General features: G+C 62.1%; 2 protein-coding genes and 2 non-coding genes across 6 annotated transcripts; 2 read left to right on the top strand and 2 right to left on the bottom strand.

Annotated features, from left to right (window-relative positions):
- Positions 1 to 934: 934 nt before the first annotated feature.
- GAMT (guanidinoacetate N-methyltransferase) lies at positions 935 to 4758 on the top strand. Of its 2 annotated transcripts, XR_003792808.1 has the most exons (7): positions 935 to 1175; positions 2208 to 2353; positions 2564 to 2627; positions 2915 to 2982; positions 3171 to 3281; positions 3560 to 3638; positions 3839 to 4758. XR_003792808.1 is itself a non-coding variant. In XM_029218495.1 (6 exons), the coding sequence occupies exons 1-6, from the start codon at positions 995 to 997 to the stop codon at positions 3977 to 3979; spliced, it is 711 nt and encodes a 236-aa protein (XP_029074328.1). In that variant the 5' UTR covers positions 935 to 994; the 3' UTR covers positions 3980 to 4231. The 2 variants fall into 2 exon arrangements, 1 of the variants encoding a protein (XP_029074328.1); XM_029218495.1 differs by lacking the exon at positions 3560 to 3638 and having other exon boundaries at positions 3839 to 4231.
- Positions 4759 to 4854: 96 nt separating this feature from the next.
- On the bottom strand, positions 4855 to 11534 carry NDUFS7 (NADH:ubiquinone oxidoreductase core subunit S7). 2 transcript variants are annotated; one of them, XM_029218497.1, is made up of 8 exons: positions 11250 to 11534; positions 9508 to 9541; positions 8757 to 8825; positions 8120 to 8237; positions 6639 to 6818; positions 6461 to 6507; positions 5568 to 5656; positions 4855 to 5024 (listed from the first exon to the last, which is right to left on the bottom strand). In XM_029218497.1, exons 1-8 carry the CDS (start codon positions 11263 to 11265, stop codon positions 4927 to 4929), a joined length of 651 nt encoding a protein of 216 aa, XP_029074330.1. In that variant the 5' UTR covers positions 11266 to 11534; the 3' UTR covers positions 4855 to 4926. The 2 variants fall into 2 exon arrangements, with proteins under 2 accessions (XP_029074330.1, XP_029074331.1); XM_029218498.1 differs by having other exon boundaries at positions 11242 to 11260.
- On the bottom strand, positions 11529 to 11602 carry TRNAN-GUU. Its single transcript has one exon. It is a non-coding gene; the product is annotated as a tRNA-Asn (tRNA).
- A 132-nt stretch (positions 11603 to 11734) lies between these two features.
- On the top strand, positions 11735 to 11807 carry TRNAF-GAA. Its single transcript has one exon. It is a non-coding gene; the product is annotated as a tRNA-Phe (tRNA).
- Positions 11808 to 14687: the final 2880 nt, after the last annotated feature.

Raw genomic sequence — 14687 nt, 5'->3', positions numbered from 1 at the left:
TGGTGGCCCCCTGTGTGCAGATAGATGGGAAGGGGAAGTCATGTTTCAGAACCTGGAGGAAACCCCAGCTTACCTTGGGGGCTGGTCTCAGCGTGGCCGGCAGAGGACACAGCTGACCCCCAGGGCTGCCCTGGGGCAAGGCTTTAAGGGTGGGCGCTGCAGGGCTGCCTCGCCTGCCGTCACGGGCTGGAGGGCCCGGGGACCGCTGGGGTGGGCATTTCAGTCCCAGCACCGGAGGCCCCTGTGCGCTGAGCCCCTCATCAGGCCCCTGGGGTCTGAGGTGCCCTGGGAGAGTGAGGTGAGCTCAGGAAAGGGGAGAGGCAGCCCCGCACAGGAGTCAGAGTGGGGTTCATTAGGGGTTCCCACACCCCACCCTCCCGGCCATGAGATTACCCGCTTTGCCTCTGGAGCCTGTTTCCCCACCTGTAAAATAAGGACGATAGAAGAAACCACTGCAGCGCTTCTGAAGATTAAGTGATTGTATTTATTTTTTCTATTTATTTTGGCCGCGCCATGCAGCTTGTGGCATCTTAGATGCCGGACCCGCGTCCTGGGCGGTAAAAGCGCAGCGTCCTAACCACTGGACCGCCAAGGAATTGCCTAAGTGATTTTATATACTTAAGGCACTTCCAACCGTGTCTGGAAAATCCTTAGACCCTCACACCCCGGCAAGGAGGGGGCTATTGACGCGGTGGTGACAGACGAGGAAACCGAGGCAGGAAAGCGACTGGGTGAAGACTCCGAGGGCTCGCTGCTCTGGTGCCGAGTCCGCCCGCCAGGCGCTGGCGGCCCGGGAGGCGGGGGCGTCGCGGGGGTCCGGGAGTCAGTGGGGGCCGCCTTCCCCGCTGCGGCCGCTAGGGGCCGCGCGGGCCGCCGGGCTGTGCACTCGCGCCCCGCCCCCGCCCCGCCTCCCGTCCGCCCCCTGCCCAGAAGGCCCTGCAGGGACGCGGCCGTTCCCTCCCCAGCTCCCGGGGCGCGCCGTCCAGCCCGCAGCATGAGCGTCCCCGCCGCGACCCCTATCTTCGCACCCGGAGAGAACTGCAGCCCCGCGTGGCGGGCGGCGCCCGCGGCTTACGACGCGTCGGACACGCACCTGCAGATCCTGGGCAAGCCGGTGATGGAGCGCTGGGAGACCCCCTACATGCACGCGCTGGCGGCCGCCGCCGCCTCCAGAGGTAGCCCCCGCCGGGCGCGCGGGGTCGACCGAGGCCGGGGCCGCTGGGACCCGGCGCCCGCCCGCTCTCCAGCGACGTGGCGGAACCTCTGCGCTCTTCTCTTTCCTCGCCTGGAAAACGGGGCCGCTCGCGAGGGCAGCGGGGTAGTCCTGGGGCGCTGCGGGCGCCCTGAGTACCGGGAACCCTCTCTCCGGGGGTCACCGAGGCCCCGACCCCAGGAAGGGGTCGGGGTGGGCCGGGGGATGGGTTCTCAAACGCGGAACTCAGCCGCCGGACCCCACCCGAGGTCGAGGACAGGGGAGTGGCGGCCTGGCGAGGTGCTGCCCAGGCCCACGTGGGTAATGCTCCTGCCCAGGAGTCGCGGGAGGCCCTGCCCTGGCTAAGAATAGCTCTGGTAACGCTGAGGCCTGGAGACAGCTGTCGGGAGTGGCCCTGCACCTGGTGTCAGAGCCCGCGGGGTGCTGAGGGCTCCCCACGACCCCCAGAGGCCGGGTGCACCAGCTCTGGGCCTGTGTTCCCATCTGGCAAATGGACACAGCCAGTGTCCCTGCATGGTTAGGGCGTTTCTCCCCTCCTCTTTGACCCAGAGGGGCTCGACCCCCGCCCCTCACTGTTCCAGGCCTGGGCCTTGAATCCTGGTCCTCCCTTGCCCTTACTTAGTAGACTTCATTGTTTGTTGTGGGGGGAGGGGGGCAGGGGATGCTGCCCAAATCAGGAGATAAGCGCCCTCAGTGCAAACAGCATGGGCCAGAGCTCAAAGTCCAGGGTCTGCCCTGCCCCGTGGGCCAGCCCAGAAGCCGCTGTCCGTGGCCTCCCCGGCAGGCCACCCTCTCTGGCTACTGGCCCCGGGCCCACGCTGTTCCCTCTCAGGGCTGCTGTGTTCTGTCCCACCCCCCACCTTTGCTCTGCCAACCTGTTGCTCCTAGTAGCAGTCGTTTCTCTCTGCCAAGGCCCTGCCCCCGCGCCCCCTCCTCCAGGCAGCCTCCTCAGCCCCACCCAGTGTGTAAGGCGTGGCCCCCTCTGTCTGCCCAGGGGGCCGGGTGTTGGAGGTGGGCTTTGGCATGGCCATCGCAGCTACGAAGGTGCAGGAGGCCCCCATCGACGAGCACTGGGTCATCGAGTGCAATGAGGGCGTCTTCCAGCGGCTCCAGGACTGGGCCCCGCGGCAGCCACACAAGGTGCCCGCCTCTGCCCGAGGTCCCGCTCCTCACGCTCCTTAGGGGGAAGGCCCTGCCCGCGGAGTGGGCTGGGGACCTGGGGTGGTCGCAGACTTGGGGGAGGTGGTCTTCTCTCTTGGGAGTTCCTCTGCCCCCTCCCTTGCAACAGGTGGAGAAGTCCTGGGCCCCCTTTGACCCTCAGCCTTCTCTTTCTTTCTCCCCTGCACCAAGGTGGTTCCCTTGAAAGGCCTGTGGGAGGAGGTGGCGCCCACCCTGCCAGACAGTCACTTCGATGGTGAGGGGCTCTGGGCACTGGGCGGGGGGCCTCTGCCTGGTTTGCCAGCCCCTCCTTTGCCTGCTTCTGAGGCACACATGCCTTGATGTGTCACTGGGGTGGCAGAGCCCGGGGGGCAGGCACAGACACACATACAGGACCCTGGCACTCAGGTGCGTGGACATCTCAAGAACGACCGGATGGGACACAATTCGTAGGGGCAGCTGCAGCATAGCGAACTCTGGGTTCCCGGCCGCCTCAACTTGCAGCCAGTGTCCTGACCATGTGGCTTCTGTCCTCCCGTGCAGGGATCCTGTACGACACGTACCCGCTGTCTGAGGAGACCTGGCACACGCACCAGTTCAACTTCATTCGGGTAGGATCGCTTGCGGTGGGATGGGGTCTGCCAGCCCTAAGGTGGGGGTCAGCCCAGTGGGTGCGCCTGCCGTCCCCACAGGAGGCACCTCTCCTTCCGGCGTTCCTCTGACCTGGCGGGAGGCCCGCTGGGAATGCCTCTGCCCATCCCCACCCCCTCCTGACCACTGTCCCCCCAACCCCGGCCAGGACCATGCCTTCCGCCTGCTGAAGCCGGGGGGCGTCCTTACCTACTGCAACCTCACTTCCTGGGGGAAGCTGATGAAGTCCAAGTACTCGGACATCACCACCATGTTCCAGGTGCTGCAGCCTGGGCACTCCCTGCCCCGCCCCACGCCCCACCCCTGACAGCAACTTTGGGTGGGGAGGCAGATGGGGTCAGCTGAGACCTGGGGAGGGTCCCTTGCCTCTGGCCCTGGGGGCTCATCTCTTGGGTGGACTCTGAGCCTCCACTTGTAAGTCAGGAGAGGTTTCTCCCTAGCTCAAGGACCTTAGATGGCTCCCAAGTGCCCTCAGGATACAGGGATTCAGCCCAAGGTCCCCAGCGGCATCCCCTCACTCTGCCCTTGTCCACTCAGGGTGCATCTTTATGGGTCTAGCCACCCCTTGTCTTGGGCCTTTGCCTACTCGGTTCCCTCTGCCTGCGAGGACGTGTGGGTGAGCAGCCTGGTGATACCCCATGACAGCCAGGAAGCTGTGTGTGGACACCTGGAGATTCCCACCCAGACCTGGGCTTCAACATTTTCTTAGCAGCCCCGCCCTGCCCCCAAGGGCCTTGGCACTTTTAGGGGTGGCTGGCAGGGTGCCTCCTGAGGCCCCAGGGCCCTGGAGGTGACTCGGCACCTCCCTCTGGCCAGGAGACACAGGTGCCAGCCCTGCTGGAAGCAGGCTTCCGGCCAGAGAACATCCACACACAGGTCATGGAGCTGGTCCCACCGGCCGACTGCCGCTATTACGCCTTCCCACAGATGATCACGCCCCTGGTCACCAAGCACTGAGCCCACTGGGCCCACCGGCTCCGCTGCCCACGCCACCCTGGGGGCTCTGGGCTTCAGGAACCCCTAACCCCCAGACCCCTACTGAGCGCCTTCGTGGCCGGGAGTGCAGGCTCTGGCCCCTCGGCCCTGGTCCAGACCCACACCAGCCACATGACATCAACAAGCTTCCCTAACCTTCTCTGCAAGGGGACGGCCACTATCTTCCTACCATGGTCCTGAGAATGAAATAAACACTAACACTGGGTTTAGCCAGTCAGCACGAGGACACAAACGTGTGCTTGCTTTACTCTTCCTGCCCCTCCAAAAAAAAGTGAAAGGAAAGAAACCTGTTAAATTGACCACCACCGAGGCAGTGGCTCTACCACTCCAAAGTTTCTGATCCTGCCTCTGAGCCCCCCGCTGAAGACATTGTCAATTAGTGCCCACTGAAGACATTGCCAATTAGTCACCCATGGCCTCTCCCGTGGCCCTCTGGTGGGCAGCTGGGGTCCCCAGAGGAGGTGGAACTAGGTCAGGACCTCATAGCGGGTGGCAGCCCCAAGGCCCAGACCCTCTGGTCCCACCCAGTCAGGCTGCACCACGATGCCTCGCTCTGAGTCGACGCCCCTCCAGCCCCAGCACAGGGACACCCTGGATCCGTCTGCCCTGGACCCTGGTGCCCAGCTGGTCGCCACGGTGTCGTCTGCTTCACCCCGACCCGCTCTTGGATGCGTCCACTCCCCTCCTTCATGGGTGGGGCCTCCCACTGGGCCACGCTGGGCCCGGCTGTCCACTCCAGGGGCCTCGGCACCTCCAGGCACAAGAGACAGGCCTGACCCCGCCCCCCTCCCAGGCCCCCACCCCGGCCCACACACCGCGTGGAGCAGGGCAGCCAGGCGGATTTATGGGCTTTATTGACCGCCTCTGGGGGAACAGCGCAGACGCCGCAGGGCGGCCAGGCAGCAGCACTACCTGCGGTACCAGATCTGGAGTCTCTTCTCGCGCTTGATCTTCTTCTGCAGCTGCAGGATGCCATAGAGCAGGGCCTCGGCTGTGGGCGGGCAGCCTGGGGGGCGGGTGGCACCTCAGTCTTCCTGCCCTTCCCCCTCCCCTCCGCTCTGCTCCAGGTGGGGGCAACCAGGCCACTTCCCAGGGTGGGGAGGGGCGAGACAGGGCTCTGCACCAAGAGAGCTGGGGGGCTTGGCCCATCACGGGAAAGGAGCCAGAGGCGGGCAGGGTGGGCAGCTGCTGACCCCAGGGCCGAGCTCCCAGCCAGGATGAGGGAGGCCTGGGCTACCCCTCCCAGGCCGAGCTGCCCTGTCCCTGGCCCTCCCGCACGTGACCTGGCTCGGGACCCGGGAGGACAATGTGGGCTGCCTGCCAACCCCCAGGCCACGCCAGCGTCCGGTGAGGACCCTTGGAAAGGAATGGGGGCAGACTCTTCAGACTAGGAGACCCTCCAGAGACAGCGAGGGGGAAAGGCTGCGGTGTCACTCTTATTCTTGGACCCAAATCTGCTTATTCTTAAAAGGGGGCAAGCTGTCTCAGTGGGGCTGTGGGGATTCTGTGAATCGGGTGAGGGCCGCGTGGGCACCACCTGGGGGCTCACCTGGGACGTAGATGTCCACGGGCACAATACGGTCGCAGCCCCGCACCACAGAGTAGGAGTAGTGGTAGTAGCCACCTCCGTTGGCGCAGCTGGTGGGGAGGGGAGCGCCAGCCGTGAGAGTCTCTCCAGCGACCCCGGCCTCCGTCCCTCCTTGCAGCCCCCAACCCGCACCCCCTTCCAACCTCAAGCAGGTGCCAGGCGGTCAGGAAAAGGGCAAGACTGGGACACAAGTCACAGGAAAGACAGCGGCCACCTGAGACCTTCTGTGGGACCGGGTAGGACAGAAACAAACCGTGGGACTATAAACAGACGACCCTCAGTGAGAGAAGCCAGATGTGAAAGGACACAGCATGTGATTCCATTGATGGGAAACGTCCAGAACAGGGCAGTCCACAGACAGGGAGTGGGTTCCTGGTTGTCAGGGGCTGGGGGAAGGGGGGGGGAGTGACTGCCGATGGAGACGGGCTTCTATTGGGGTGATGGAATGCTCTGGAATCAGATAGAGGTGATGGTTACACAACACTAAGAATGCATTAAAATCCACAAAATTGTACGTTTTGAAAGGGTGAACTTTGTAGTATGTGAATTCTACCTCAACCAAAAAAGTCAGGTGACTAAATGGCTTTTAATGATATGGAGAAATGAGGTGCTGGCTAGACGGTGAGGAGGCTGCAACGCCCCCCCGAGCAGGACGTCCTTCCTGTGGTCATAACACAGAGAAACAGAACGAAACTGGACAGGCTGTTGGGGTTGGGGAGCGACTATAACAGGACAGAAGGGGACGTTCTGGACAACCCCGATCAGAAAGCAGCACAGAAATGAGACTGGAAGAGACAAGCCAGCGTGTCACCGGCGTGTCTGTTGCTGGAGCCCCCGCCCCGCCGGGCACTCACCTCCCCATAGACACGACGTAGCGAGGTTCTGGCATCTGGTCATAGACCTGGAAGAGACAGGGGTCTGCGTGCCGCTCGAGCCTGGGGGTGGGGGGGCGGGGCGGGGCTGGGAGGAGGGGAGGGGAGGGGGTTGGGGGAGGGGGAGGGGAGGGGAGGGGAGGTTGACGGTGGGACCCACCTTGCGGAGCGCGGGGGCCATCTTGTTGGTGAGCGTCCCAGCCACGATCATCACGTCGGACTGGCGGGGGCTGGCGCGGAAGACCACGCCGAAGCGGTCCATGTCGTAGCGGGGTGCTGCCATATGCATCATCTCCACGGCGCAGCAGGCCAGGCCAAAGGTCATGGGCCACAGGGAGCTCTGCAGGGCGGGGAAGTCGGCCCGTGAGTGGACGAGTGGCCCACTGTGTTTAAAGAAATTGGACAATTTCACATAGAAAAATCTGTTTCTAGCCTTTTCTGGGCCCTGCCCACAGCAACCATGTGACCTCCAGACCCCGAAGGCCGCCCTGGACACTGGTCATCGGCCTGAGCCTGATGCCCCAGCCCAGGACTGTGTGACAGGAGGGCCAATTGAGTTAGGCCCATGGGTCTACACTTCCCAACAGCCACATTACCAAAAAGAAAAACAGACAAAAATAAAACCAAGTGCAATTAGCTTTAATAATATAGTCCACATAACCCAGCATATCCTAAATCCCGGCCTCCAACATGGGCACTTGCTGCTCTGAGTGCCCAGTGGCCACACACAGCACAGGTCTAGACCCTGGGGCTCAGCACCCTGGAGGGTCTTGTTCCCAACACCGCCTGGACTCAAAGTGCCAATTCCTCCCGGAAGCCCTCCTGGATGCCCTCTGACTTCTCTCTATCCTTTGGTGCCTGATATCGCCCCTGCCCCCACCCACAAGCTGTTCTCCACCAGAGCTTTCTCTGCTTGTCTGTGTCCAGTCTGGGATCTGGCCAAGGTCCCTGCTGTCCTGTGGATGACCCAATTCAGGTAACAGGGCTCGGGTCACACAGCAGGCAAGGGCTGCCCAACACGGCAGGACCATGACTCCACAGCACACGGCCACAGCGACCATCGCCACCCTGGAGCTGTGGGCCTGGAAGGACACTCACTGTGGACTCGCTGGTCACACACAGATACCAGGACAGCACCAGCCCGCCCGTCAATGGGGGATTGTTACCCAGCTGGGCGCCCCGAGAGCACTGAAAGGAACCACTGTCCTGGGACAAAGGACACACGTCCAGGGGGAGACACGGACAAGCACGTGAGCGAGCAGACTGTCCCACGGCGAACGTGGGGGTGGGGTGGGGGATTAGGATATTTGCTGGGAAGGAGCTACTGTTTCCATCGTGTATTTCCAGTTAAAAACATGGGTTTTACGTTAAGAGAGAAAAGAGGGGAATGAACAGAAGATGGAAGGAGAAGAACAGGAGGGAGGTGGCTCATCTTCTCTGGGGGCCGATGCGGGGGGCAGGGAGCACCGAGGGAAGTCAGGCCAGGAACTGCTGGGGGCAGGGCAGGGGTCCTGAGACAGAATCAAAGCCACAGGTCCCCACACGGAGGGGCCCTGGGGGAGTCCGGCCCACTCCATAGCCATGGGAGTGTGGCTGAGCAGCCAAAGGGGGCCCCACGGACGCAGACGAGGAGGGGCTCACCCGGCGGGCCCAGTTGATGAGGTCGTCCAGCTTGGCCACCACATACTCGCCCCGGCTGCTGGGAAGGGCGGCGGATTTGGGGACCACGGCTCCGGCCTGGGACACGGCGGGGTGGGTGCTGGGCACGGGACACAAAGCAAGGGGAGGCGTCAGCCAGGCAGGTATCCTGGCCGGGCCCAGCCCAGAGCAGCCTCTCCGAGGGCAGGACAAAGCCGTGGTCACAGCGGGTCCCCAGAGCAGCACTGGGAGTAGCCGTGAGGCCAGGTCTGCAACGTCCCTGCGCCCTGGCCTGGGGCAGGACATGCCTGCTCAACACCGGAGTGAAAGATGGTGTGGACAGGCCTCTACCGCCTCACTGAGGCCCAGCAGGACCCTGTCCTCTCGGGGACTGTTTCCCCGTCTGGAAAACAGGCTCGGCTGACACACTCTTTAGCGAGGGCCCTCCTGGTCTGGAGTTGTGCAGCCATTGGCCTGGGCGCACAAGAGCGGGCTGGGCAGGACTCTGAGGGCAGGGACCCGCTCACATACCCCGCTGGGTGGCGGGAGTGCCCCGGAGTTGCCACGGGCTGCTGCTGTGCTGGGGTGGGGGGATGTGGAGACTTCAGGGTGTGTGGGCTCCCGGGAAGGCCGACCTCACCTGCTCGGGCTGTCAGCAGCCAAGCTCGGATGGACCCCACGCACCTGCAGAGCTGCGCCCATGCCGGAGCTGCGGGGAGACAGACTGCCCATGACTAGCAGCCCAGGGCGCCCCAACACGCTGTGACAGGGTTACCCCGGGGCCAGGATGGGGAAGCTGACCAGGGGGTCTAACCCAGCCCACTGCCGGCTTTCGTAAGTAAAGTTTTATTGACACATAACCACACCTATTCACTTCCTTGGTGTCTGGGACTGTTTTTACAGAGGCAGAGCCAAAAACGTTTACCATTTGGCCCTTTAAGGAAAAAAAAATCTGCTGATCCCTGGTCTAGAGAGTGCCTGGTTTTCATTTGATACTTCCTTCATTTTCCCCGTCTTCCCTTTGCTTTGCAGTGAGTGTGTATTTTATCTGTAGGAAAAAGGCCGTATCAAAACAAACTCAGCCCAAATCCGAGGGCCTGGCAGCCACCTGCCTTCCTGCCCCAAGGAGGCCTACACGGGGCTGCCATCAGAGCAAACGTGCTGAATGCCTTTCGTGCGCCAGGTAGCGACTGGGCTCTGAGGGTACTAGGGCAGGCAGATGTGGGGCTGGATGCCAGGCGGCCCCTGGCCTGGTGCTGATGGAGGGCCCGCCCGGATCTGAGGCCCCCTGACAGCCCCCTCTGAACCCCTCCCTGCCAGGGCCTCACTGCGGGGTGTCAAGATCAGAGATGCAGACACGCAGGCAGGCAGGCAGGCAGGCAGGCACTCACCGAAGAGCAAGGATCCCGCGGAGCAGGCCAGGAGCTGCAGAAAGAACCACAGGGTGGGGGCAGTGAGTTGTGGCAGCACCAGAGGCCACAAAAGGCCCAGACGGTCCAGCCTCCAGGTGTTTGCCCATCAGGCCCCCCACGTGGTGCACCCGCCCTCTCACCCTCAGTCTATCTACATTCCACTTAACAAACAATTGATAAAGAGCAATCTTTCAGGGGAATTCCCTGGTGGTCCGGTGGTTAGGACTCCACGCTTCCACTGCAGGGGGCCCGGGTTCGATCCCTGGTCGGGGAGCTAAGATCCCGCAAACCGCAAGGTGTAGCCAGAAAAAAAAACCCAGTGATCTTTCAGAATGTGAACCAGACAGTGTCATTCTCCTACTCCCAACCCCACACTCCACGTCAGAGCCACCTTCCCTTTCCTCAGGAATGTCAGTGTCCCTCCTGTCTCAGAGCCTTTGTACTTGCTGTCCCCTCTGCCTGGAGCACCACTCTCATGGGGCAGCTTTCAGCTCAAATGCCTGGGTCTACACTAGCTCCGCAGGCCCTCTAGATCCTGTCACCCCGTTCTAACTCTATCCACATGTCCTCCTGTGGCGCCTGCCTCCCCCTGATGCTAGGGCTTCCCTGGGTTCCCCAGTGTCTGTCTCAGCCTTGGCTCAGCCTGACAGGCATGTGTCAAGTCAACAAACCCATAGACATCAGCGAGGCTCCAAGCCCTGGGCTGGGAGTTCCGGGGTTTCAGAGGCTGGGCAAGGAGTCCAGGCCAACGGCCCAGCCCCGGACTCTTGTGCAAGCTGTTCCTCTCTGAGCCTCAGCTCCCCCACCTGAAAATGTAGGGCTTTGGGTAACCTCACAGCACAGTAAATGCCCTTCACCTCCAAGGTGAGGGGATTCCAGCCTCTGGACCAGACATGCTTAGCAAGGGGCCGCTGGTGAGGATTCAGCAGACCGGTGAGCTTGCACGGGAAAGAAAAATACCCTCTCTATTGTCACCAACGTCTTACTGAAAATTGGCCTTTCCTTAAAATCTGAGTGTAGCCAAAACCACACCAGTATTAGCGAGACCGAGGCTTTTCACCAACAGAAATGACAGTGGTTTCCTAACCCCGACATAGAGGCTGCAGCCAACCCTGTGTAAAGGAACGTGTCCACTTCTCACTCCTTCAAAGTCACAGCAGTAGGCAGATCCGTCACTAAACCTCGGCTTTCCAGGCATGAATAATGAAGCACCCGGGCTGCGAATTGACCCCCGGTTCCCAGACAGAATCCTGGCAACTGTCAGTATAACCGCTTTCCTTTGCAACCCTGTGAATCCATCCTATGCGTTTAATCGCTAATCGGAGGAAAGGTCCCCGGAGCAGCCAGGGTTTGGACGCCTTCTCTGCAGGTGACCGTCCCCTTCCCGGGGTGGCAGGGTGCCCCGGGGTCGCGTCCCTGCCCGGACAGGCCGCGTGACCACCAGCGGTTCCAGCCGCTCTCTGGGCCTCAGTTTCCTCGGATGTCGGGGCTGCTGCCCCCTCGCCGCCTCCTCCCGGAAACTGCAAGGGCAGCATCCCGGGCCGAGCCTGGGTCTCTCCGGCTCCCGCCCCGGCCCCCTCCGAGGCTGGGAGCCTGCGTCGCCCTCGGCATCCGCTTCCCCAAGCGGCCGGGCGGAAAGGCGCCCGGAGCGACCCAAGCCCCGACCCCGCCGCCCCGCCCCCGCCACCCCGACCTCGCCCCCACCGCCCCGACCTTCTCACCCGCCAGCGCCGCCATCTTGGCCTCGGCCTTCAGACAACCTCTATGGTCCGTCCTCTTCAGAGCTCCGAGTCCCCGGGGCCGTCGCCCCAAGTGCCTCGGCTCGTGCTCGGAAACCGGAACTCGGGCGGGAACGTTCCGCCTCTGTGGAATCCCCAGCACCGCGCGCCGCCGGACGCCCCACGCGGGATAGAAGGATACGGAAGCGCGCGGGGAGGGTCGTGGCAAAAGAAGGCGAGCCGTCCCCTCTCTTCTTACCCGGGGAAGGAAAAGCGAAAGCACGTCCCTGGGTGGGCTCGAACCACCAACCTTTCGGTTAACAGCCGAACGCGCTAACCGATTGCGCCACAGAGACGGTGCTAAGGTCTGCTTCCCGGCGCCACCCTACGAGGCATGCGCGGCCCGCACGGGCGGCCCGAGCTGCGCCTGCACGCAAGCGGCTCAGTGTGGGGCGGAGTCGGGGGTGGGGGCAACCCCCTGCTGCGCAGCCGAAATAGCTCAGTTGGGAGAGCGTTAGACTGAAGATCTAAAGGTCCCTGGTTCGATCCCGGGTTTCGGCAGACGTTTTGGTGCCCCCAGCGAACAGCGTTCTGTTTTGCTCCAAGCTGATCCAGCTTCTCCCAGCACTTTTACCCAGAATGTGTCGGTTTTGACCTTTCCTCCCCAGAATACTCTCCATTCTTCAGATGAGGAGCTGGGCTGCTGGCTCATGCCAATGCGGGAGGGCTTAGAACAAGGCCTCATCCCCACCCACCCCGGTCCACCCCCAAAACTATGATCCCAGCCCAAATGACCCCCTTCCCCACTCCCATTTACAATATTTTTTAAGTGGCAGGATCAGAACGAATATAATTGTCAAAAGGAACACTACTGAATACCAAAAGGGAGTTTGCAGAGACACCTTCTGCTCGGATGTCGTTTAACTGTGACAGTCCTGCTGGGTACCTATTCTGCCCATTTTACAATACATATGGGGAAACTGAGGTTCCCCCTTTCCCAACGGGGGAACGCAGATGAGGAGCAGGGCTGGCTCCTGGCGAGGGAGGACCACCCCAGGTGTGTCGTGGAGCCCGACTGCGCGGTCCCGGGAAGGGGAGGCGGGGCACCGGTTGGTGTCACCATCCCGGTGGTGACACACAGGAGAAAAGAGAGGGGCTGGGCCGAGGGCTGGGTCTGTTGGGAATCCTACACCTCCTTGCCCTCAGTTCCCACAGCTGGCCAGGCTGTGGAGCTGGAATTTTTTAATTAAAATAAACCTTGTACTTCCAAATAGTTTGATTCAGAGAAAAGTTGCAAACCTAGTACCAGAGTTCGCTGTACTCATCACCCAGTCTCTCCTACTGCTAACATTTTACACTGACCTTAACAATTCATGACCCAATGTATATACATCGCCAACTCATGTCCAGACATTATTCAGGCTCCTGTTTTCTCCTAACGTTCCTTGTCCTGTGAGCCAAGCACCTGGGAGCCGAGCCCCCAGCCTCGCTCGAGCCTTCAGACATCTGACTGCGACCTCCTGAGACCACAGCCCAGTCAAGAGAGAATGCTGCTTCCAGCCGCCAGGGGCCGGTACAATGCTAAGGCAGGGATGGATAACTAATACAGGAGGGGCCATCGGCTGTCAGGGTGATGGATTGGATGGGGAGCGGGTGGGGGTGGGGGGGGGGGGGGGGTGGATAGGGGAGGTAAAAGCCTGCATCAGGAAACTGGGACTGTCAAGGGCAAGCCCTGAAACGGAGAAGCAGGTCTGACAGGGCAGGGGGTTAACAGAGGGTTCACCATAATTCCAGGAACACTGAGGGTGAGGGGGTGAGGGCAGATGGGTAGGTGGGGAGGAGGTGGGGGGGGGAGGAGGGGGAGCCAGGGCTGGAGGAGGTGGGGAGCAGGACCTGAAAGGGGTGGAGCAGGGGCAGGAGGATGGGGGGTGCAGGGGCTGAGAGGGGAGCCGGGACAGGAAAGCCTGGCCGTAGAAGCCATGCACTGGGGGGAGGGCCACTGACCACACTGCATAGACGTGCCTGTCTGATTTGAGATTCTGTGTGTGTGTGCATCCCTCGTCTTAATCAGCTTCCTAGATAAATGACAGACTTAAAGAGGTGCTCAAGTGAACACAAGGAAAACTCCCCCTTCCAGGAAGTGGTTTTGTTGATGCACTGCTCCTCGCACTGGGGGGTCTGATCGTCCCCTCATGCCATCTGGGCTGGAGCGAGAAAGGTACAGCGACTGTAGGACAAGCATCGCAGGGTCTGGGGTCAGGGGTCTGGCTGAAAAAGGTTCAGGAAGGGTGGCTGTGAGTGGTGGGAGGTGACCGGGGCAGGGGTGGACACCTGGGGAGGGGACGGGACACAGTGGGGGAGCAGGGTGGCCGTGCAGAGATGTGGGCTGCTGAGACGCCAGCTGGACGGAGCCCAGACAGCTGAGGGGGGACACCGGGTGAGGGTGGGTGCAGGGAAGCTGGGGCTGTGGTGGACGGGGGTGCAGGAGGCCACGGGCCGGCCGGTGGGGGCCCTGGCTGCACCCCGTGTTGTGCTGGGTCTCTCTTCTTGATGCAGAAACAGCCCAGTGCGCTGGCTTCCCGGGGGCCAGGGCCACCTCACTGCTCCTCCTGGAACATTCCTCACTTGGTCGGCTGGCTCTGCCTTCCTAACCACTACCCAGCGCCAATTTGGGGCATCAACAGACGCCCACCCAGCACTGCCTGCCCCAGTGGCCCTGGGACAAAGTTTCAAGACAAACAAAAACATAATACAGTGGGAGTGAGGAGCTGAAGACACCTGCCGGGGCACAGGACTGGGATGGGGCTGGGCGCCGAGCAGCGGAAGCCTCCAGCACTTCTGGTCAGCACCCGGCACACCTGAGACACCGGCTCGGCTGGGCTGACATGGGACCCGCCTCCCCAGCCAGGGTGGGGAAGGAGCCTCCAGAAGCAGCCATCGGGGACAGCGTGGCCGGCCCGAGTGCCCGAGGTGGGCTGCGCGTGGGGCCCAGGAAAGAACAGGCAGGGCTGCAAAACGGCATTTAATTCCAGTCTGAATAGTTCAATTCCACAACCAGAGCTCAGAACACAGATATATAAAAATACTTCACGGTAACGGAATAGTCCACGTGGATGCCTCACCCACAAGAGCACCCTGGTTCTCCATCCTGACCCACTTCAGGGAGGCTTGCTGTCTAGACCTTTCTAGAAGGGAGCGAGGCCACGGCGGAGATGCTGGCGGGGCCATTCTCCCAAGCCTGGCCCACACGGGATGCCCCTCCGACCGCCCTGGGGGGCAGCTCAGCGGAACCTCCAGGGCCGTGTCTGCACCTCTGCTTGGGTTTCAGCAAAACCAGCAGAGACGCCACACGCAGGTCCCCGCAGTGATCTCTGCACCTCCTTCCCGCAGGGACCCAGCCTCCCGTCAGGATCAGGGCCCATGTCCCCGGCGCCTGCGAGA

Source organism: Monodon monoceros, unplaced genomic scaffold (assembly GCF_005190385.1).
Source record: "Monodon monoceros isolate NGI ecotype Baffin Bay Population unplaced genomic scaffold, NGI_Narwhal_1 Super_Scaffold_12, whole genome shotgun sequence".
Lineage (NCBI taxonomy): Eukaryota > Metazoa > Chordata > Mammalia > Artiodactyla > Monodontidae > Monodon > Monodon monoceros.
Note: the sequence above shows the minus strand (reverse complement) of the source record. Positions and strands in the feature narration are given on the sequence as shown.

Excerpts from the sequence above, each read along its gene's own strand:
- GAMT (XM_029218495.1), top strand. The coding sequence starts at position 995 with ATGAGCGTCCCCGCCGCGACCCCTATCTTCGCACCCGGAGAGAACTGC. Across the intron at positions 1,176-2,207 it reads GGCCGCCGCCGCCTCCAGAG|GGGGCCGGGTGTTGGAGGTG; the intron begins GTAGCCCCCGCC and ends CTGTCTGCCCAG. Across the intron at positions 2,354-2,563 it reads CCCCGCGGCAGCCACACAAG|GTGGTTCCCTTGAAAGGCCT; the intron begins GTGCCCGCCTCT and ends CCCTGCACCAAG.
- NDUFS7 (XM_029218497.1), bottom strand. Across the intron at positions 6,819-8,119 it reads TCATCAACTGGGCCCGCCGG|AGCTCCCTGTGGCCCATGAC; the intron begins GTGAGCCCCTCC and ends CCCGCCCTGCAG. Across the intron at positions 5,657-6,460 it reads TACGTCGTGTCTATGGGGAG|CTGCGCCAACGGAGGTGGCT; the intron begins GTGAGTGCCCGG and ends CCTCCCCACCAG.